General features: G+C 43.8%; 1 protein-coding gene across 1 annotated transcript in view; it reads right to left on the bottom strand.

The window, feature by feature from the left end:
- Positions 1-23538, bottom strand: part of ANKRD44 (ankyrin repeat domain 44) — a 74924-nt gene that overhangs the window by 40665 nt on the left and 10721 nt on the right. Inside the window, exons 3-11 of the mRNA XM_054381513.1 lie at positions 21219-21289; positions 17239-17439; positions 15858-15945; positions 13734-13876; positions 12248-12460; positions 10835-10913; positions 6151-6265; positions 2082-2164; positions 579-696 (exon numbers count right to left, since the gene is read on the bottom strand). Coding sequence (XP_054237488.1) covers positions 579-696; positions 2082-2164; positions 6151-6265; positions 10835-10913; positions 12248-12460; positions 13734-13876; positions 15858-15945; positions 17239-17439; positions 21219-21289 — 1111 coding nt within the window. The remainder of the gene's footprint in view (positions 1-578; positions 697-2081; positions 2165-6150; positions 6266-10834; positions 10914-12247; positions 12461-13733; positions 13877-15857; positions 15946-17238; positions 17440-21218; positions 21290-23538) is intronic.

Raw genomic sequence — 23538 nt, 5'->3', positions numbered from 1 at the left:
AAATGGGAAGGATGTAGATGAGCTTCATTTGGACACCAGCACTGCAATCTGATGGGCATTATTGCATAGTTCCATTTTCAGAAAAGGGCACAGTGCAGAGGTGGAGGCCAGGAATAGTTCTCCTGCTAGCAGCATCCCAGGAGCTACAGCACCTTCTCCTCCTCACTTGCTTTGCCCTAGGAAGTGATGATTTCCTGCTGACTGTGAGCCCTCAGTGACCACTGTGGTCCACAGACAGCCCTGGGTGAGGATACAGCACTCCCTCCCATAGCTGAATCAGTCTTCACAGGAGCTTGAGAAGAAAGAGTTTTCCCCTGTGCCTGATACCCATGCTTCACACCACAGCCCAGCTCTCTGCAGCAGAGGGAATCAGACCATCTCTTCCATTTTGCAGGCAAAGCCAAATGAAGGCAGTGGCAAAAGACAGCCTCAAGCGACCCACATGACACCAGACCACTTTGCTTCCCTTGCACTGCAATAAATTCCTCTGGGGCTGGCACCACCAAGTCATCTGGCACCAAATCTGCAATGAAGCCACAAAGTAACTTACGGCAGCCAGGGGCACGGCTGCTACTCACCCTCCGGCAGCAGCAGCATGAAGGCACGTTCTTCCAAAGCTGTCAGGGGTGTCTATGTCAAAGCCTGCAGACAGCACGGGCTCATTACTAAACAAGGACACTATGCTATACTTTTGTCCTAGTTAAACCACAAGAAACATTGCAGAGACAGAAAAATCAGTTAGTTGGGGGAAAAAAAAGGGGGAAAAAAAGGGAAAAGAAAAACAACAGAACCCAAACCAACAAACCAGTACGCAAGCAACTATGGTCAGAGAGAGGTGATAAAAAGCTACGAAGTCGGTGAGCATCTATTTCCACATCCAGCTTTGCACATCCCCCTTTGAGACCATGGGACAGGCATTTGTGAGGCAGAGACACACATCAAGAGCCCTGGGACAGCAGGACAAGAGGACAGAAAACACGGAGATGTGAGGAAAAACCACAGAGTTGGCCTGAACATGAAATGGGATTGTTCTTATTGTGTGTGGCTTTTGGGTTGGAAAGAGGTTTCCAGAGATATTCATCACAAGGAACGAGGCCAAAGATAAACGCCTGGCAGTATTAAGCCTAAGTATTAAGTATTAAGCCTGGCTCTGGTCACCCAGAGCTGTTTTATATTTCCCCTTTCCTATCTAGTGGTCAAGGCCAGAGTGTGCTAAGGTTTAACATAGTGGGTATGGAATTGCTATTTTTCACACCATTTTTATAGCCTACAGGACCCAAATTTAGGGGAAAAGCAGCTGTAAGAGGGTTTATGTGTTAGGTAATGAAGTAGTTTTCTAGAAAAAGCGTATGATCTGCCTTGTGATGTTTTAAGTCATGGGAACTCTTGCTTGGAAAAGAGCATTTAGGATTTGGCACCTGACTTGTGCCTCTTTTCAAAGGGTGGTGTCAGCAGACTCCTGCTGCTTCTGCTTTGAGCTCTGGTGAGGATTCTGAGGCTGCCCTGTGGACACTACACCTTCACTTGCCTGCTCTCTCACGCCTGCAGAGCACAGGCCAGCTGAGCCCTGTTACTTCATCTGGACTCAGAAATACACTCTAGCTGTATCTAAAGTATCTCCTCATCAGTGAGGGCTAAATACCTGCACCAGCACAGGCCTCAAGGAGATCGTTTCTTGAATTATTCTTCTGGGGGGGGGGAGCCCAAACCAAGTATTATCTCACATTCATAGTTTCACAGAATACGCAGTCACACGGGACCTCAAGGATCATCTAGTCCAACCTTTCAGGGTAAGAATATAGTTTAAATTCCTAGAGTTTGGAAAAGAGTCTTGGATTTCCTCCCTCCTCCTGGTGAACTAACCTAAACTCTCTGAACCTATCAGGAGGAAAGAGGTCGGGGCAGGAAGGCTCCAGGATGTGAAGAGGTGCCAGCATGCCATGAGGAAAGCCTCACATGCTGCCGGACACCACAGCACAGGAAGTCTTTCACTTCAGCAGCTCACAACAAAGGGCAGAGAGGGGCTGTAAGCAGCACAGACACACGACCGGAGCTCTACAGGCGCTGCGGGAGTCACTTACCCGAGGACAACAACTTCCTGCAGCAGTCTGAGTGAGCGTTCAGTGCTGCTAAGTGCAGAGGGAACATGTTGTGGATCCCACACCTGAAAGGCACAACAGCCTCGTTACACAGAGCCATCTGGGAATGCCAGTGGCACACAGACACAACACAGCAAAAGCTCCTTCCACAAAGGCAGTGTTTCTGTATCTTTTTGGAGGCAGATTCTTCCTGCCATGTTATTTTTAATCTGTGTTTCCTTACCAGCCTTCTTGGGAGCTGGAAATATTCTGATGCAGCAAACTCTTAGCATTATGCTTAGAGCAGAATGTGGCAGGGACATCTCTAAAAATTCAAGGCGAAAGCCAAGGTATAGGAGAGGAAGCAAGACAGCAGATACTGCTTGAAGTCAGCTCCCAGTGTGGGATGCACACATTTCTGCATCAGCTACACCTACTGCCACTGCCATTCTGGGGGAAAAGGAAATGTCAAAATCTCCTCAATAGTACCTCTGAATCCCATTTTTGCTGCAGTTAGATAACTCTTATGTGGGTTTTCAAAGCCTCCCCTTCTCTCTCTCTTTTCCCTGGGGCTGGAGTTGCTGACAACTCTTCTTCACAGTTCCCTTTAGGCTGCCAGGACATTTACAGTTTTATTCCCACATCGTAAGAACTCAACATCTCATTTTCCTGTTTGCTCCAGCCATGCTCCTCACACTACCTTTCACTTTTTTCCTCCCCTTAACACATGACCCTCCTTTCAATTACACTTTTCAGAGCAGACATGCTAGGGGAAGAAAAAGATAAGCATCTGTCATTAGACCACATCTTTATCAGGCATCCACGCTGCTTGTAAACGAGCTGAGCACGCAGCAGCTTTGTTAATATCAGCAAACCATCCTAGTTCAGTTTCTAATCATGCACTGTTACTGCCTTTGAAGGCTTTGGGGCTTGGATGTCTTGGTTTCTGACACTGAGGTCTGGAGGGTGTCCAGAGAAGAGCAACAAGGCTGGTGAGGGGTTTGGAGAGCACATCATACAAGGAGTGGCTGAGAGCTGGGGTGGCTTAGTTTGGAGAAGAGAAGGCTGAGGGGAGATCTTAGTGCTCTCTACAACTCCCTGAAAGGAGATTAGAGTGAGGATGGTGTTGGTCACTTCTCCCAAGTAACCAGCGATAGAATGAGAAGATATGGGCTTAGGTTGTGCCAGATTTAGGTTGGATATTAGGAAATATTTGATTACTGAAAGAGTGGTGACACATTGGAACAGGCTGCCCAGGGAGGCGATGGAGTCATCATCCCTGGAGGTGTTTAAGAAGCTGTAGATGTGGCACTTCAGGATATATTTTAGTGGTCATGGCAGTTGGGTCACAGTTGAACTCAATCTTAGAGGTATTTTCTGACCTTAATGATTCTACAATTCTATGATTTAGCCAGTGGGTTGTGAAAAGCAACTTGTTATTCTAGAAATATACAAGATTATCATCCACTGCCTGCTCCAGTAGATATATTTTTGATAAGTAACAAACTCTTGAACAAAAGCAGATGGATTCATAACTGCCCTCCACTCCTGCAAGACATCTGGTAGATGGGAGAGCCCAGTCACTTCATGGAAGAGAGTATCAGATACAGACCATTGACAAAGGAGACTAGTAATAAAGCATAATCACTCATGAAGCTTTGGACAAAAAAGAACATGGATGTTTATAAAGATTCTTGCTCTCTCCAACATTTTTTACATAACTATTTAACTGGTTTTGGTGTGCTTTTAAAAAACTTACTCTTTCCAGAAGCCACAGGCCCATCCCTTCCCTACACTGAGTGACTTGTGCTATACAAATCCTAATTCTGCTACTGCCAGCATCTCCATATTACAGTCAATCTACCTGGGGATGATCTGACAGCCTGTCCTTTGAAGGAAACGGCACAAGCTCCACCAAGCTGCTGCATCTGTATAGACAGGCTGCACTTTTTAGCTGTGGATCCATCTATCTAAGCTAACATTAGACACTCTACATTGCTGTACTTCTTCCTACACCCATTTCCCCTCAACCTCCTCCTCCATCTAGTTATCTAAAGCATTATTTTTCTTCTTTTAGATTTCCGATGAGCACGTTTTGGCTGGTTTCCATCACAAGACATTATCTGAACATTTGCAAACCAGTGTCACACTTCTGAAATGCTGTTCACACCAGTTCCTCCCATCACTTACACACTCCCCCCTTTAAATGCAGCTGTCCCCAAGATTGACCAAGCTGCTTGCAGTTGTTGCAAACAGTGCTGCACAACCTACTTTGCAAAGGCAGTTAGGGGAGTTCAGCCAGAGTTATTTACAAGCAGCAGGTATGAAAGCTCATTCCCAGCATTTCAATCCTCCTTGTTAAGCACAAATAGCAACAGCATCTGGATCTCATCTTTGAGCCAACTTCTTATTTCTGTGGCTGGAAAAAGTATTTTATTTGATCAATGTTCCAGTTACCCAAGTGTGAAATAGAAATTTCTAACTGGATAACCTTGATTCCAAGAAGCTACTATCCCACTGCATCTTGTTTTCCCTTTAAACCTCAGGATAAGGAACAGAGCAAGACTTACTGTCCTGGAGGAAGAGCTAGGAAAAATACATGTCTATTTAGACACCGAGATGTTCTTCATGCTGCCTATGTTAATAAACCCCAGTGACGTTAGCTGAAGCCTGTAAAATTTTATTATCAGTGCCAACTGAAGATCTGTTCCACCTTCTGAGTTCATATGGTGACAGTTGTACTTGATCAAGCAATTATGGGCAATATGAGCCCAAAATATGGGAAATGTGCCACTTTCTTAAATGTCACCAAGCAAACAAAAACCAGAGCGCTCCAAGTGACTTCCAACGTTAACACCAGCTCATTTGTGTCTGAAAGCAGGTTCTCCTAACGAGGCAAGTCCAGAGAAGTCACTGATTTCTATGGTGGGTGCTAGGTAGAAGACTCTTAGATTAGATCTTGGAGACATGTGGAGGTTTATTGCCAAAAAAAACCCCTTGCATTCATTAAATCAGATACTGCTATTAAATGCCTGGTGCAAATGTTCTTCATGGTGTTGCATTGCTCCAGTCTTACACCCCTTTTGTTTACCTCCAGCCTTGCCCTTTTCTTCTGACAGACCATAAGGCCTGCAGTGATAGGATGAGGGGCAATGGTTTTAAATTAGAGGAGATTTAAATTTAGATTGGATGTTAGGAAAAAGTTCTTTACAATGAGGGTGGTTGAGCACTGGAACAGGTTTCCCACAGAGGTAGTGGGGGCCCCATCCCTGGAGATATTCAAGGTGAGGCTCAACAAGGCTCTGGGTGACCTGATCTAGTTGAGGATGTCCCTGCTCACTGCAGGTGGGTTGGACTAGATGACCTTTGGAAGTCTTTTCCAACCCAAGTGATTCTATGATTCTATAGCCTGGACATAACTAACTAACACTCAAGTGCTCTTAAAAATCAAGCACCTAATGTTTGAGCTGACAACACTTTTTATATCGTGGGTGCAGTCTTGACACATGCACAAGAGAAAAAAACAAAACAAAATGAAAAAAATAGAAGCAAAACATTTCAATTCCTTGTCCTTCCACTCAAAAAATGACTTTCAAACTCACGTATCAGGTAAGAGCAGCCCTATTATTTTGGCCAGCTGAGTATCAGAAACCATGCAATACCAAGACATGTTCTGCTTACACTGAGATCAGAAATACTTAGGTAATATCTGCTTTGCAATACTGCATTTCTGTGGATTATCCTGTGTGACCACATATGAGCAGCCACTGAAGCTGAAGATAAATTAGTTACTAAGGAACATGCCCACAATTCGCTTGGAAGGCATCACTGTGTAATGCTTTGGGAGAAAGCAGCAGCTCTTGTACAACTTCTAACTGAGCACAAGAGCAGCCCAGCAGGGCTTCCTTCCCCTCCACGCTTCCCAGGCACCCACATCTCCCTATGTCTCCCACTGAAGTAAGCTACAATCATCTTAGCCACCTTAACCCTTCACGTGAGGACCTGAGGAGTAACTGTGTTTATAGGCAAGGGGCAGAACACTTGATGATTAGAAACCACTCCAGCCACCTACTTGGCAGTATCAGCTCCGCTGGTTATGAGGGTGTTAATCAAAAGCTCGTGTCCGTATCTCGCAGCCACGTGCAGGGGGGTGTTGCCATCCTTATCAACACAGTCAATTTCTCCTCCTGCAAGAGATGTTTTCACACAGTTTAACACTGAAAGATGAAGCATGTACCAGCGGCCACAAATGTTAGCTCTTCCTAGAGAACCAGTCCAAACCAGAGAGAGAGAGACAAAATTTCAGAGACCAAGAAGCAGCACACAGCAAGCTACAATTACAGTCAGGCTCTGGCACAGAAGATGGTCTGGCAGTACTATTTTCACCTCTCTCTCCAACTGCAGTGAGGGGGAAATCATAGAACCATAGAACGGTCTGGGTTGGAAGGGACCTCCATAGGTCATCTAGTCCAACACCCTCTGCAGTCAACAGGGACATCCTCAACTAGATCAGGCTGCCCAGAGCCCTGTTGAGCCTCACTTTGAATACCTCCAGGAAAGAGGCCCCAAGCACCTCCCTGGGCAACCTACTTCAGTGTTCCACTACCCTCATGGTAAAGAACTTTTTCCTAATGTCCATCTAAATCTGCTCTTCTCTAGTTTGAAACCACTGCCTCTTGTCCTATCACCATAGGCCTTTGTAAACAGTCTCTCTCCATCCTTCTTCTAGGCCCCCCTCAGGTACTGGAAGGCTGCTATTAGGTCTCCCCAGAGTCTTCTCTTCTCCAGGCTGAACAACTCCAGTTCCCTCAGCCTGTCTTTGTAGCAGAGGTGCTCCAACCCCCTGATGATTTTTGTGTCCCTCCTCTGGACCCACTCCATCACGTCCTTGTCCTTCCTGTATTAAGGGCTCCAGACCTGAACACAGTACTGCAGGTGAGGTCTCACCATAGCAAAGTGGCAGAATCACCTCTCTTGACCTGCTGGCAATGCTTATTTTGATGCAGCCCAGGATGCCATTGGCTGTGCACTGTGTGCTCATGTCCAGCTTCTCATCCATCAGCACCCCCAAGTCCTTTTCCACAGGACTGCTCTCCATCACCTCATCCCCCAGTCTGTATTGATAGTGAGGATTGCTCTGGCCCAGGTACAGAACCCTGCACTTGCTCTTATTTAATCTCATGAGGTTCATGTGGGCCCACCTCTCCAGGTCCCTCTGGATGATATCCTGTCCCTCTGGTGGGAAACAGGTAAACAGGATGACATTCAGGTACACGACTGCAACTTGCTGCTCATCTCAAAGTACAAATAGATGCCTTGATTCAAACTAACCAAATAAACTGCTGAAAGGATGCCCTCATTGATAAAAGCACTGCCACTCAGCCTGACCTGCAAGACAATAACATTAAACAGTGCTCATTCCAGAAGCTACCAGGAACAGGCAGCACACAGCAAGTGTGCTGTGGGACTTCAGTGTGTCCAAGGAACAACCAAACAGCACGTAAGTAGAACCACTCCTGGTGCAATTTAAGCCTCTCATCTTGTGTTTTATCCTCACAAGCAAGAAAAAATTGATGATTTCTTTCTTCTCTGCTGCAGCTTTTGATGCCTGCAAAGATTGCTATCAACTCCTTGTCTTTTTTGGAACAAGGAACTGTCATTTTTTCAGTATCTCCCAGTAGGTTTGCTGCACCACAGCTCCTTTCCCTAGCTCTCTCCAGCTGGCTCACATCCTTCTGGATGTAAAATGTCAAAAAGCCAGAAACAATGCTACAGCTGACATCTCCCAAGGCTGAGCAAAAGGCTGACTTCATGCCTGCTGGTTATGCTCCTGTACACTGCACAGCACCATGAACATTGTTGATCTTTATTTTTTTAAGCACCATGGTCAACAAGCTTTTCTGACCCTCTACAAGCCCCAAATCTTCTCTTGAGGAACCACCACCCAGCTGTTGCCCCTCTGAACTTATCCAGCTGATACTCCTGCCTCTGGGGGGGGGATCTTTCATTCACTTGCATTATAACTTCTGTCTCCAGTTTTACAGGATCATTTTCCATTCCAACTCCACCTTCTGCCAAACTAACGAGTCTCTCCCAGCTTCCTGTTCTCTCCAAATGTTAACCCCACACTTTCTATCCCATTATCCAAGTTGTTAATAAAAATACTGGATCACTCTAGACCCAGGAGGGAAACTGAAAACCCCCTAACTGCACCTTCCCTTTCAACAACAGTCCATTTATCTCCAAGTCTTCTTTCTCATCCAGTTATACATTAACACTGTCATATTGAAACACTCTGCTAGTTTGCTGTGACAATACTTTATGAAAGCATGTAAAAAGCCTTGATAATGTCAGGATATCACAGAATCCCAGCATGGTAGGGGTTGGAAGTAACCTCTGTGGATCATACAGACCAACCTCTTTGCTAAAGCAGGGTCACCCACAGAAGGTTGCCCAGGATCACAATATGGGTTTGGAATCTCTCCAGACATGGACACTCCTCTCTGGGCAGCCTGCTCCAGGATACCAGCACCCTCATAGCAAAGAATTTCTTCCTTATATTCAGACTGAATCTCCTGGGTTCCAGTTTGTGCCCTCTGACCCTTGTCCTGTCACTGGGCACCACTGAGAAGAGTCTGGCTCCACCTTCTTTCCCCCCACCCTTTAGCTGTTGCTGCACATTGAGAAGACCCCCTCTCAGGTTGCTCTTCTCCAGGCTAAACAGCCTCTGAACTCTCAGCCTTTCCTCCTCACACAGATGCTCCAGGCCCCTCAGCATCTTTGTAGCCTCCTCTGTACTCTCTTCTGGAGCTCCCTGTCTCTCTTGAACTGGGGAGCCCAGAACTGGACACACAACTCCAGCTGTGGCCTCATCAGGACAGAGCAGAGTGGAAGGAGAGTCTCCCTCAATCTGCTGGTCACACTCTTCTTTATGCACCCCAGACAGACCACTGGCCAGCTTGGCCACAAGAGCACATTGATGGCTTATGGTGAACGTATGTGGCTTATGGCACACTCCCAGGTCCTTCTCCACAGAGCTTCTTTCCAGTATTTACTTCCTGTTCACTATTCACAGGGAATATGGGGCCATAACTGCACCAAGAAAGCACTCCACAGTGTTTCTAATGGTAAGCAAAGGTCAGCACAGTGCTGGAACAAGTTCCCCAGGGTGCAGCCTCCAGCAGTGGAAATCTCCACAGCTGTTACCTGCCCACAGCAAAGTCAGAGGGCTGTGCTATGTTCATGGAGTCTATTATCCAGCTCTGTAGAAGAGAATTAGGATGTTTCAGCATCTTTTAGTCTTGGGAAATCAATGCCAGACATTGCCCACTCCTCCCTAAGTGTTTACAGTTTGTCCCTTCACTCACTCTGGGAGTGTTGGCTGACCTATGTAAAATCCCCCAGCTTTTCTCCTTCCCCGTTTTTAAAGACAGGTATCACATTTGCAGTTCCCCAATTTTAAGGTAATCCGTTCTTCCTCTACAAGTCACTAGAGACAGCAGCCAGAAATTAAGGCATCTGTAGCCAAGTCATTAAATATTGTAGAACAAAACTCCATTTCTTTAAATCACTGACATTTCTCTCTTCTACCATATCCCATGGCAATGAGGCAGCAAGTCAGTCGCAACCACGTCTGTGTGCAACACTAAAATTAGAGGGGCTGCAAACAAAGACAGGAAGAAGTGAAACCCAAGTAACTTGAAGAAGAGGCATGAAGGACAGAGGAAGGACTACCAGTCCTTTCACACATAAACCCAGCAGAGAGCAAACATCAGCTCTAAATCAGACTAAACAACTAAAACTTGCTTTCAAGCAGTCTCAGACTCCTTTTATTATTATCTTATTTATCTAAGGAGAGATATGACAACAATTTGCCTGATGACCTGAAAGAAACATGAGGTACTCTCCGTTTTAAAACACAGTCTTGTGTAAGTGTATATTTACAGCAGAACTGTTCAGCCATCTTCAACATCTCACACTTAAGTTCCAAGTCTAAGATTTTGGAAAATGAACAAAAAACCCCTCAAACACCAAACCCCAGTCTATCCCATCTTTGGCCAGCAGTTAGGAAATAAAGACATGGTAATTGCACCTTCTTTCAGTTGTAAACGGGCCTCTGCCACATCTCCAACAATAATATTTGCTATCCTCTGTAGCATTCTTGGACAAAAGAGATACCTGATAAATAACTGATAATGAGGAATCCTGGCTGTGCCAGAACAAACAGGGTGATGCTGACCCACCCTCCTGAGTATTTATTTATGCAGCACTTAATGAACACAGTAGTGAGGAGTAGAGCTCTGGAAAGTGAGAGAATAATTCTGTGATCCTATTCTATAAGCACAGCTGCTGAGTGTAGGGTAGAAGAGATGGTTTGTGCTCTAAGAAGAACAGAACACGCACGGGAGGGCAACTAGAAGCTTCCTTTCTCAGTTTTTAAATAATTGGAGAAAGAAAATTGTGTCTTCTTGGCAGACAAACCAAACCATAAACACCACCACCTAAATACAGCTTTGAACTCTTGTTTTCAGGTTAAGAATCACAACAGATCATCTGCACCACTGGAGGAACACCCAGCTGTATTCCAGGCATATGACCAAAATCTCTACTCATGATAACATCCTGGAATGAGAGTTGTCAGAGCTAGGCAGCTCTCAGAACAGTTCTTTGGCACTCTGGGTCAGAACAACTAAATATTGCAGCCTTGGAAACATCTCATCTTTTGGAGAGTCATTAAAAGAGGCACAGGAACTCACCATTCTGAATGAGGGTCTGGGACCGTGTGAACCTCCCATGGACAGCTGTCATGTGCAGTGGGCTCTTCCCATCCTTACTCTAACAGAAATGAAACAGAAAAGCAATCCTTTAGCATGTTGAAATTTTCCCACTGCTGTACATCTCTCAGCTCAACATCCTAAAGCTATTCTTCAGATAAAACCTCCACTGACTTCAAAAGTCTGCAGGATGAACCTCTACACGTTGGTAACTACAGAAGGTACAAGCAAAACAGTTCCTCAGTAATGAGTATTTTCAAGTAACATTTCCTATTCAGTCATTATTTCCTCTAATCCTTGCAACAAAAAGCAAATGGACCACAAATCCAAGCAGAAGCAATCTCTGAGATATTCAAGAACCACAATTCTGTTTATCTATCTGCATTTTATAAATACATGTCAGGATAAAAGCCACTGGATTAAAAACTTTTGCATCATAAATTTCGTCAGTCAAAACCAGGATGACTACAAAAGACAATTAGAAAGCAGGCAAGACCTGAAAAAGAAGAGATGAGTGTTTTGGGTTCTAGAGAAGGAAACAGGTTGGGAAAGCTGAGGAAATGAGGAAAGAGCAAGGGAAGGGTACCAGCCTCACTACTCACATCATGTCATGTTCACTGGCATGGGGGTTTGCATTCATTGGCAAACACAATCCTTAATTTCATTTTAATGAAACATTTAAATAATTTAAATGTAAATAGTGAACTGACTATTCCCTGAGCTGAAGGGACTTGCCAGAGGTGGCTCACGGGAGACCAGTTTTAGAGATGGGAAACTGAAACAAGCAGAGTTTAAAGCAAAGCAGTCAAAAATCTTACACAAACTCAGAGACAGATCTCAGGTCTCCTGGTACCTACACCAGGATCCTCTGGATGGGTAACAGTAAGTCCCTCTCAGCTCCATCAAGGTGTATCAATTTTATCTCAAGAGCGTTCAGACATCCTAAATGGAATCAGAATTTGTGAACTGAGGCCTAAAACAGGTAAGCAAACAATCTTCAGTTCTTACTTGCTCATCAAAAGTATGTTTTTAGAATGAGGTTTAATTAAAACCATATTGTAGGGGGAAGGAAATCACCTAAGAAGCCAATAGTTCCTTGACTTACCACTGCTCCTTGAGATAACAATTTGACAGAGCTCCTGAAACTATTTCGGCAGTGGTTCATGCCTTCAGCAGAGTAGCTGGCCTGGAGTTTTCAGCTGTCATTATGTTTATCAAGGCACTGAGCTCCTCTGCTGGGAATTAATCTCATCCAAACAGTTTAAATGACCAACATTCTCAGCATCACTCTGCTTCCATTAAGGATTTACATTCCTGCTGTACTCATTATGAGTTTCCAGTCTCTTGAGGTATGCAAAACAGGCTGTAGTAAAACTGAAGAGCTGCAGGTTTTACCTGAACATTAACATCTGCCCCATTATTCACCAGCAGTTCAAGACACAGAGCTCCGTGAGTGGAGGCAGCAGCGAAGTGCAGGGGAGTGAATCCATTATTATTGGGCTGATTTACATTAGCACCATAGTCAATCAGCTCATTAACAACAGAATCCTGACCGTTGTAACAGGCAATGTGCAGTGCAGTGTTTCCATAGATGTTCATCTCATCAATCTGAAAGGAGAGAAGGAGACACAGCTGAAGCTGCAGCCACCACCAGCTCACCGTTTTACATAAGGCATCACGCACTGCTAATGGAGCTAGCTGGAGGCTCTGACTGTCACAGAGCATATTGCTCAGCAGCACATTTCATTGACAAAAATATACTCCCAGAGAGCTTCACTTGGAATGCTTTACCTTTACTATTATTAGCTTTTTATCCTACTGGCAATTTTAAAGCCCTAACAGGCTGAAAAGCTTTTACATGTAAATGGGAAAGTAGGATAAATAGAAAGCTCACAAACTCATTTAAAAAAAAAAAAATTAAAACCCCAACTATTGGATTCTTGTGAAAAGAATCAGGCTTAAGAGCTCTTTCCCCAGATTTCCTTGAGGGAGGTAGTGAAGGTGTCTGAGTGAAGGTAAGGAGAAATCACATAGCCATTTACACTTCAATAAGGAACCACTTTGAGCAGCTCAATATTATAAAGGTGTAATCAAGATGATGTTCATTCTTGAGGACCAGCTTAGTATTCAACTGCTGTTCTGTGAAACAGACTTGGGAATGATGGGAATTCCCTTCCACAAAACACAGGTGTCTCAAGGATCCTATCCCCGGTGGTGGAAAAGGTGGAAGTTGAAGGCAATTATTAGCATAGTACTGCTAATAACAGGGAACACCTATTCCCCTTCAGCAGCCTGTGAACTTGCACTTAGGACATTATTTTGCCAGGCCAAGTCAGCTGAAAATGTAATGGCAAACACAATGGCTTTGTCTGATGTCTCTGCCCAACCAGTGCAGGCAGTTCTGGTCATCTCACCACTGCTTTGAACCTCTGAGCTGACAATATTGCACCAATAGAAGTCTGTGCTCTGCAAAAAAAAAAAAAAAAAAAAAAAAAAAAAAGTTCTTTTCCAGAGTGAAAACAAACCTTCTCCTCCCCTCTGTCAGCTACAGAGGAAATACAGGTCCCTAAACTTAACCAGCCTGAACTGCTGTTAGTAAAGTATAAGTTGAGAGCCAAGGGAAAGTTCATTACTCCGCCTTCGTCTGCAGGAACAACAGATACTTCCTCATTTCTTCTGCAAAGTGGCCTGGAATTTACTGTCCTTATTCCAGAAGGTTTCCTGGCCCTTAAACCAATAAACCACATGGTGGTCCAGAAAGTAGGAACTATTTTCACGTAGAAGCTTTGCCAATGTCTGTAGCAGCATCCGAAGGAAGGAGCAAAGATTATCTCCAAATATGGAGAGCCATGGAAGCTACAAGCAGCACATTAGCACATACCTCTACCCCCAGGTTAAGGAGATGTTTCACAACGTTAATCTGCCCATTGGATGCAGCTGCGTGGAGTGGGGTGTAACCCTTCTTGTCTCTACAAGTCACTTCTGCACCATGATTAATCAGTAAGGCAACAACTTCCAGGTGACCTTCAAAAGATGAAAGACAGTCATCACAGAATTATAGCATGTTTGGGGTTGGAAAGGACCTTTTAATCAATGAGTTTACCATCCTATGGCATTACTTTCCCAAATTCCAGCTTTCTTGCTAAGGCACTGCCCTTCTCACTGCTGTTTTGCAGTGCTCCCACGGTTTTACAAGGGAAAGTGAAGCATTCTCCTAAATGTTCTTAATCCTAGCTCTAGGCCTCATCAAAAGATCCAAGCATCCACCTTCACCTGAGAAAATTAAGGCATCCTCTTTTCTAGAACCACTGAGGACACAGAAAACACCATTTCAAGCCAGTGCAGAATTTGATCCAGTGCCTACCAATGCATATACCAGATTTTCCACTGAATCCACTGATCTTTGGATCACATTTTTGACTCTCCAGAACTGTATCAATAGCAAACTGTGCAAAAAATCCTGAATATATGTCTGATGGAATCTGAACTCATAGTCTATAGATACACACTTTTGTCTGCAAACTGAAATAAACTGCTATAGCCTCAGCAGTCACACAAATGAAGAGCTGACTGCCAGATCAATGGGACATCTGTCCTCAGGAGTGAAATGCCTACCCGAGTTAGGATTTCCCTGAAGAATACAGGGGAAGAGCTGAGCACCTTAAAATACAGCTTGAAACCTACCTGTATCTTCCATTTCCTCCTATCCCTGAAGGTCTCAAACCATTTGGGCTTGCTTTCCCAGATAGTGCCCTAACCACCAAAACCAAACCAGGAACAGTCCTTACTGCTTCACGCTGAAGCAGAGCTGTCTTTCTTAGAATTACAAATTTGTTATGTCAAACACTATCTAAAGTCATGCACCATCTGAGTTGTACAGCATTTGCATGACAAAGGTAGCTCTGGTTGTGTGCAGGACCTAGGAAACTTTTTGACAAAGTCTGAAGTGCCCTAAAATATTAAAGCATTCAAGAAACCACATCAGGGTTTGCAGGGTAAGATGCTTGGGTCTCATTATCTAAATTCTGACCAAATTACACCCCAAACTCCCAAATCCCGTTGCTAATTCAGGCCTTAAATGTTACGTAAATATTTGGCAAGGACCTCATCTATTTCCGAAAAGAATTAAGAGACATGGAACTGCACAGCACAGTGTAAAGGCCTTTCACCTCTATAAAGTGGAGTTCAAAGCCAATTCACACTCATTGCCAAGAGCCCTTCCATCTGTCTGTGTATATAAAACCTCACACAATATGATTGTCTCACAGCTTGAAATCTCTTATTATCTCCTTTCCAAAAGTGACAGGACTAGAATCAAGATTTTGACAGGTCACATGAAAGACTTCTTGTCTGAGAATACACAGCACCTCAGAAATTATAACCTGGACTAGACTACTTGGCCAAAAAAAAGCTCTTGAACAAGTGTGGCCACTACCACAAGCAAGCTTGTTCTAGTATTTTTAAGTTATAATGCCTCATTGTAAGAATTTTTCCTTCAACTTGAAAGGAATTATAAGGTCAATGATTTAATCAAGCAGTATTTGGTACAACTACTGATGTTTTGATAGATGAATCAATTGCTTTTTTCCACTCTGGAATAAAAGACAACAATTTGCTCTGAACCGGAAGAAAGCCCATGAAGCACTTCCTGACAATATCATCAACTAGCTGCTTTTAACATCTTCATCTGTGATTTACATAAAGTAGTTTTCAAGCCCAAATATACTTCAGACTGGAATAAGAGGCAGGATAAAAAGAGCAAAACGAAGAAAAGGAAGACAAAAAGCTCACAATTATTTGTGTTACAAAGGAAATCACAGCCAAGTTCTTACCAGCTGCAAGACCATGAACAGACAGCATGTACTGAGATCAGCTGAACCCTTCCCTCTTCAGAGTAAACACAACGCTCACTTGCCATGGCCAGGTCTGCTCATGTTCATCGTAAAGCATGCTGTAGGTTTGTGAATAGGATATTAAACAAAAGGAGCAACAGCCCAAGCCTCACCCATGTATGCTGCCCAGTGAAGAGCTCTTCTGTCCTTCTTGTCAAAAGCGTTGATGTTTGCCCCCTTGGCCAAGAGCAAGTTCACCATCTAGAAGTAACAAGGGCAAGTCAACCAACCCTGTAGATCACACGCTCAACAATTCATAACAAATCATTGTAACAATGAAGTTCTGACCACAAAAATCAAATTGTGAATTACACAGACACTTTTCAATGCTGTGTGCATTAATGATATGGACCAGTGATGGCCACAAGTAACCAGGACAAGTTCTATGCCCACAGAGGTGGCTGAGAGCTTTGCATATGATGCTGGCATTTTAGACAGGATGGTTAAGGGATAGAAAGCTGCTTTCCCATTGCCAAGCATCCAATATTAAATGCAAGAACAATCACAGTGAAAAAGAAAGGAAATTGAATGAAAAACTCGTTCAACAACTGTCCTTTTTCAGCAAAGCATTCTAAAATCCTGAATTACAGAGCTGCATCTTTGTCATGTTGTACACTGCTTTGCCACAGAGATCAGCTAATAACAGCTAACATCCAATTAGCATTTCTGCTAAACTCTACCCCAAAAAGCTTTAGGTGATGATAGTTGGACTCACTACTACTTCCTTCCTCTAGTGAAGTATTTTGAAGGGCAAGCACCCCTATTGCTTTGTAGGGACTACTATTCCTCTTCCTTCTCAGTTACAGCACAACTTTTAAGGACAGAAGCCTACTGTTCCAGTCCAAAAGTTTTCATTCCAGTTCTAGATCTTCAGCTATGGAATAGGCAAACAAGGATCCTTGCATTTGGACTTAAAAGACACTAGCAAAAACTCTTAACAGGGGCTTTATCTACCACAGTGTATTTTTTTTCATACAGAAACAGTGATTGGACTAGAAGGGTTTCCTTGCATAAGATAGTAGAAAAAACAGAAGTACATTTTATGGCTGGACTCGATGATCTTAACGGTCTTTTTCAACCAAAATGATTCTATAATACCTATAACTTTCTACAAAACTAATCAGAAAAGCAGAGTGACTGTATCTCACACAGCCAGAATCCATCAGTTTTCCCTTTTTTTCCATTTTGCCACTCCTGCTTTCACAGGCATTCAAGCTCAAAAGAGCCAAGAAGATACTTGACTTGGCACAGTCAGCTCTCCAAGCCTGCACAAACATCTGACTGGCATCCTGGCTCTCTGCTGGTACTTCTCAGCAACTGCCTTGTTTCTGCAGATAGGAAATCTGCTCCCAGTTTGGAAAGCAGCTGAAAGAGAAAATTCATGGGACTCAGGGAGAAGGGGCTCAGCCTAGACCTAGCCACATCAGCTCAGCAGTTTGAAGGATGACAGCAAAGGAACAACCCCAGGATCAGTTATGCTCTTCATCAACCCACCTCAATGTGGCCATTGAGAGCTGCGTGGTGCAGTGCCGTCCGCCCGCCCCGGTCAGAGACGTTGACGCTGCTCAGCATGGGGATGATGACTTCTGCACACTTCACTGCCTTGTTGGCAGCTGCCACGTGCAGTGGGGTCTGCCAGTTCTTGTCCCGAGCGTTGACATCAGCTGAGTGCTTAATCAATACTTGCACTGCTTCCTGCAATGGCAACAAGGTTACACTCTGCCCTGGTGGGGACACATCCAGACTGCTGGGTCCAGTTCTGAATTCTCCAATTCAAGAGAGAGAGAACTACTGGAGAGAGTCCAGAGGAGGCTACAAAGATGCTGAGGGGCCTGGAGCATCTCTGTGAGGAGGAAAGGCTAAGAGACCCTCACCATGCTGGGATTCTGTGATATCCTGACATTCTCAAGGCTTTTTACATGCTTTTACAAAGCATTGTCACAACAAACTAGCAGTGTTGGTGTCTAATTAGATGAGAAAGAAGACTTGGAAATTAGTGATAAATGGATTGTTGTTGAAAGGGAAGGTGCAGTGAGGGGGGGGGTTCAGTTTCCCTGCTGGGTCTGGGTCTATCCAGTATCTTCTTCAACAACTTGGAAAGTGGGATAGAAAGTGTGGTATTAACATTTGGAGAGAAGAGGAAGCTGGGAGAGACTCGAGTTTGGCAGAATGCGGAGTCAGAATGCATAGATGATCCCCAGACATCCCTTCCAACCCCAACCATGCTGTGACACCCATAGCCAAGTGATTCAATACGTGGCTGGATTATATCATAACCCAACATCTCCCAGTTTGATTTTAGGATGTCCAAAGCTGCCTATGCTGAGAGCCTAACCTGTTTGGTTGATTAGCCATCAGGAACTCAGTCATCATAACCATGGCCTCACTGAAGAAATTAATGTCTTGTCTTGAGCTCATTCTTACAGAAATTATTTACAAAATTAAAAGCACATCATTTGGGGCTGTAAAATCATAGCAAACTGCTGTCAGTTTTACTTAGAAGCAGGAAAATGGAGAAAATAAAGCAGCATATGCAAAAGAAAAATTTTCACTTTGCAAAAACATGGGAATCACTTGCAAGGGTTGATGCTGGGTGTCTCCATGTTAGCATTAGCATTCCTTCCCTCCCCAAGGGCTAAGCATAGGCCAAGGGTCTTCACTGCAACATCCATTCTGTCAAACAACATCTTTAAAGGTTAATTTTGTTGGTTAAAAGTGACTGTCTCCCAGTGAGAAAATGCACTGTTCTCTCTTGAGAGACAGTCTCACTGGAGAATTCACAATCAGTTCTTTTCTGCTTCTCCTCATGTGTCTGCCAGTAAGTCAGACAGAGGACAAAAACAAGTCTCTCAAAATTACAGTTTGTTCTTCTTCCTTTTTTCTCCCACAAACAAACAAAACACAAAGGAACCACTGGGACACAGCAGCATGGAAGTAGCCCTGTCTGCTAATTCCAGCTTACAGCTGGTAAGTGGGAGAGCCCAAGTCCTACATAGTCCTTTATTCTTCCATAAACTGAAAAGTTTTCTTGTGAGCCCAGAACAAATTTATTAATGAATAACAAATACATACAGTGTGTTTCCATTGTGCTTTTGTGTCTGGAATGGCCCAGGAGAGCACCTGTGACCTGCATCAACAGCACATCTAGGAGCGCATCTAGGAGCTTTAGCTCTTAGTCCTCAACTCATCTCGCAACCTCATTTTCTACAGCCATCTCACAAAGTGTCCTCTGACAGATCTATTCAAATAGTGACACTCTGGCAGCACCAAGAGTGATGTACCATTGTTGAGGTCTCCACAGGATTTTGGTCTTTAAGACACAGGCCTATTTTAAAAGGAATTTAAATGTGATTCACAGGAGACCTCCCCAGCTGGGACATGAGGTCAGCAGGAAGAGTCACGCACTCTGACTCTTCGTGAAGGAAGGAAAATGTTGAAGCGGAATTTTTAGAAGTAAATAGCAAGGACTGAAAAGTCTGAGCTAAAAATATTGAGACTTTTTCAAAATACCATTAGCACATTTCTGTTTACATCTGCAAGTCTGCTACTCTATTACATTCAGGATCAAAATGTTAAAACCCTCATGGAAAAGTTTTAATTTCATTGCCGTATCCCTTTTTATTAACCAAATCTCTGTACGTGCATGCAGCCCACAGCTACCGCGCAAGCTTCTGCATTCAGCATCTCCAGCTATCCCAAGTCACCAGAGTGAAATCCCTTTTCTTTGTCAAGGCTGAAAGCTGATAAATCCATTAACAATCCTGCATGGAGACACCTGAGGGTCACTGATTTCTAAATAAGCATTTCAATTCCGAAAGCCCACTTGAAAAATCCTTCAGACTTAAGTAAAAACCTGTTCATGGTTTTAATCAGTTCAAAAAATGGTGCTTGCTAGGAGACAGCTTCTGAATCCTGCAAAAGCTTCATAGCAGAAGATTGATAATAACTTAAAACTCGTAAGTGATCATTCTAAAAGCAACTGGAATGTCAAAATCCACTACTGGTCAATTTCTGGACCATGAATTTATCTCCTTCTATCAATATGAACTGTGAATTCACCTAGTGCTGCCTACTACCATCACTGCCAGTTTTGTCCTGTTGAAGCTGCACATTTGTTGGCATGTGTCATAAAGTAAAAGCAGCACTGAAAGAGCCTCAAAACACTGAATCTTATTTTGAAAGTAGCAATTGTCATATAAATAACAAAAAAAAAAGTACCAGGAGAAGAAAGCTATGTGTGTTTATAAAATACATCACAGACCATAAAAAGGCCCCAAAGGCTGGTGCCTTCCCCTGCTGACTCACTATTGCCCCCCTGGCTATACTCACTTTGAGGTATCAGAGCTGCCAGCACAATGGAAGACAGCTTCTCATTGTGCAAATGGCATTCAGCTGACAAAGAGTTAAGGATGAGGCACAAACCCACAGAAAGGCATCCATTTTCTGTTAGGACTGTCACTGACAATAAAAATCATGTAGTCTGACGCACCCAGAAAAAGAAACCAAGCACACTGTAGTTCCTGCATCAGAAAGATTGTGGCTGTGTTTTAAGGTTTGAGCCTGACCTTTGTTTTCCAACATGGCTTTTTGTGTTTTGCCTCATTACAACATTCATACTCCATCAGATATTCCTTTCAGATGGCTTCAGCGGATGCCAGCAGCTGGGAAGCTCAGCCAGCAGCCAAACAATGCCCGAGTTCAGAAGTGAGCCCAGGATTCCTGCCTCCAGGCTTGGCAAGCGCTGGGACTGCTATGGAGGTGATTTGAGTCCATCAGTCTCTGGAAGACAGCCACCCTCTGTCTCTTTTGCAAGCCCTCCCCTCATCCCCAGCATCCAATTCTGTCTGCAGCTGGGCTCACTATTAACTAAGTACTAGGGGGATAAAAGTACAGAGTCCAAAATGGAAAGCCAAGAAAAATGGTGCAGTTAAAAACAGAGTCATGCCCGAGCTGCATTCCTGGTAGTTACTGCTGCTCCTTTATGAGACAGCAACAGAAGTACAACATGATGCCAGAAAATTTCTAGTGCTCAAGTAAATGAAAAATGGGCTGACCCTTCTTCATGCACGAATCAAATGCATTAACAGAAAACCTAATGGATGCCCTGCAATGCAATTAACCAAAACCAACTATGTGGCAATATGTATTGGATCACATACACATCCACTCCCTTCTGGCACACATCCATATGGACTTATTCCTTCTTTTGTTTCACCATTTGAAGATGATGTGGCCACTGTAGACCACTGTGGACTCCATCCCCTTTCAGTCCATTCCAACAGGATGAAAATCAGCCACATGAAGGCTCCAAAGAAGTGTAAGTGGTTTGAAAAAGCTGGCCTCCAGCAGCACTGCCAAAGGCCCAAGACAGAGAATGCTTTCCTTGCTTGCATCACGGTGCTATCTACTACAGCTCTCCATTCCCCCCAGCCTGTAGCTTCTGTGCAAAAGCAGAGTAACCACATATTACTCACTTCACTTCTTGAAGCAACTGCTCGATGGAGAGGAGTCAGCCACATGTTGTCCTTGGCATTAACTCGAGCACCTGCAAGTGAAGAGGAGAGGTTAAATCCATGCTTTGGGTACCACTGGAAAAGCCTTGCACGGCTCTTTCCCAGTAACAAGAGATGAGCTGTATGTGGTACTCCCCATTGCGCTTCTGGCACCCTGCTCTCCTTGGGAATGCATTCCCAGATCCCAGAGAGATAGCAGATGAAGTGTGATTTTGAAAGAAAGGAATTGGATAGGTCAGACTGCTATCAGATTGCTTTGTCTAGAGGACACAACAGAATCAATGTGCCTTGTAGGGGATTACATACTTATGTATGTACATGTATGTCTGTGTGTACGCAGCAGTGATGAGCTGATACAGTGCTCAGAACACTGTTGTTTGAAAGAAATAGTCACGATATTTACTGATGGGACACCCTAGAAAGCAAACCTAGTGAAAAGGACTAGAGAAACTCACTTTATAAAGGGCTTAACCTGAAAATATCGTACCTTTGGGATCTGTAGGGAGCAGCACTAGTTGGAGAAGACTAGCAGAAAAATTTGAGTGAAGCACAACTGTCATGCGCTTAGGCTGGATGAGCCTCTGAGCGTCACAAAGAAAGGGATTCTTAAGCTTAATTTTGCACCATAAATTAAGCACATACAGACGCTTGTAATTAATAAATCACACTCTGAATCAGAAGTACTTTCCGGGTGCTGTTTCTCAGGAATATTAAGGTGCTTGCTTCTGAATCACAGCAGTTACTGGGAACTGTGCTAGACAATCAGAGAAGAAACAAGTTCTTTCATATTTCAACAAGCTGGCAGACATTTTTCTTTTGCTTCAAGAAAAGGAAAGCCACTCTCATAACTATGGCAACAGTTAGAGGCAATCCTCCCAACTAACTCAGCCTGGTACCTGGTACAACCTGTCCCCTGAAAAAACACCCTTTGGAAAAGGCAATGGTTTCAAAGAGTTTTCTAATGAAAAAGCAAGGAAGCTGTTAGCTTCTTTTCCTTTCATGTTGTAGTTGATTGGCTTTGGTATCTTGCTCTTTGCCTGCTCTGCCTGAGGCTCTAGAACCACAGAATGCAACAACTTCCTCCACCACCAGGAAGCTGACAGACAGGACTCCAAGGCACCCTACCTTAACCTTATTTGGCCTGCTGGGGGTCTTGGGAGTGCAAACTGCCTAGATGAAATTATAATGATTGCCAACAAATACCCAACACAAACGTTTTGTGTTTAGAGTTGTATTTTGTATTTGGGCTTTTGTCTTATGTTCTTAACTAGGGTTTCTTTTGGTTTCACTAACTTTTACAAGCAGATGGTGGCGACTCAGAAAAGCTTATGTGTGGAGCAGCAAAGCATAACAAGGATATTCCTCAGTATTCAACAACTCCAGTGGCATTGGCTTCCAAGAAAACAGCTACAGAAAATAATAGAAGCAAAACAAGACCAGCATAAATAAAATAATACATAGCACACCATCAGCCTCCTCTTCCTCTGCTGTGTTCCACATTGCTTTACCTCTCTGTGCTCTGGGGCTCTTTATGTTGCAAAGTGAGACTGCTCTTACATACCTAAGGCAGTGCATCGAGTGAATATACTCCTGATTTCTGCTTTTGAAGAGCTGCACGGGCCAGCTGTTGCCTGTTACAGGAGCTGCTGCTGTCCATTTACTGAGGTGCGTGTTTTCTAAAGAGATGTTTCGAAAAGTTTCCCTCCATACTGCCCTTTTCTTTCCCCAAAATTCAGCTTTTAGGTTCCCAGCAGCTCCTTGCAGGCAACGGTTAATGACAATGAAAAACCTTCACCAGCACTGCTGCTCTCCTTCAGGAATGGAAAGAATCTGCCATTTTAGAGGAGATCAAGTGGATGCACACAAGCAGCAATGCTCATCTTTTCAAAGCTGTCCTCTACATTTCATGAATTTGAGTGTCCATCCTGTGACAGCTCTTTAAAAGCACTAACAGAGAAATCCAACTCATTGCCCCACAATACACTAAAGTACCTAAAATGAGCTGTGAGCAAAAAGCAGAAGCATAAATTTTCAAGTACATTGCACAACATTTCCTCAAAGCCACCCAGAAATTCAGTGTCCATCTCTTCACTCTGGACCAAGCACCTTAATCATGTTTCAGCGGCCTTCCTCCAAAATTCTGCAAATTAATCTGTGTATTTGTAAGGACAAAGAGGGGTGATAACACACCCAAACTGTTGTATATGGTGCTTTTCACAGTTCAGTTTTTCCTGAAGACATAAGCTGCTTTAAAGACTGCCTTAACATCCTTTCAACCAGC

The sequence above is a fragment of the Indicator indicator genome, chromosome 5 (genome assembly GCF_027791375.1).
Source record: "Indicator indicator isolate 239-I01 chromosome 5, UM_Iind_1.1, whole genome shotgun sequence".
Lineage (NCBI taxonomy): Eukaryota > Metazoa > Chordata > Aves > Piciformes > Indicatoridae > Indicator > Indicator indicator.
The sequence above is the reverse complement of the archived record's forward strand: the minus strand, read 5'-3'. Positions and strand labels throughout refer to the sequence as shown.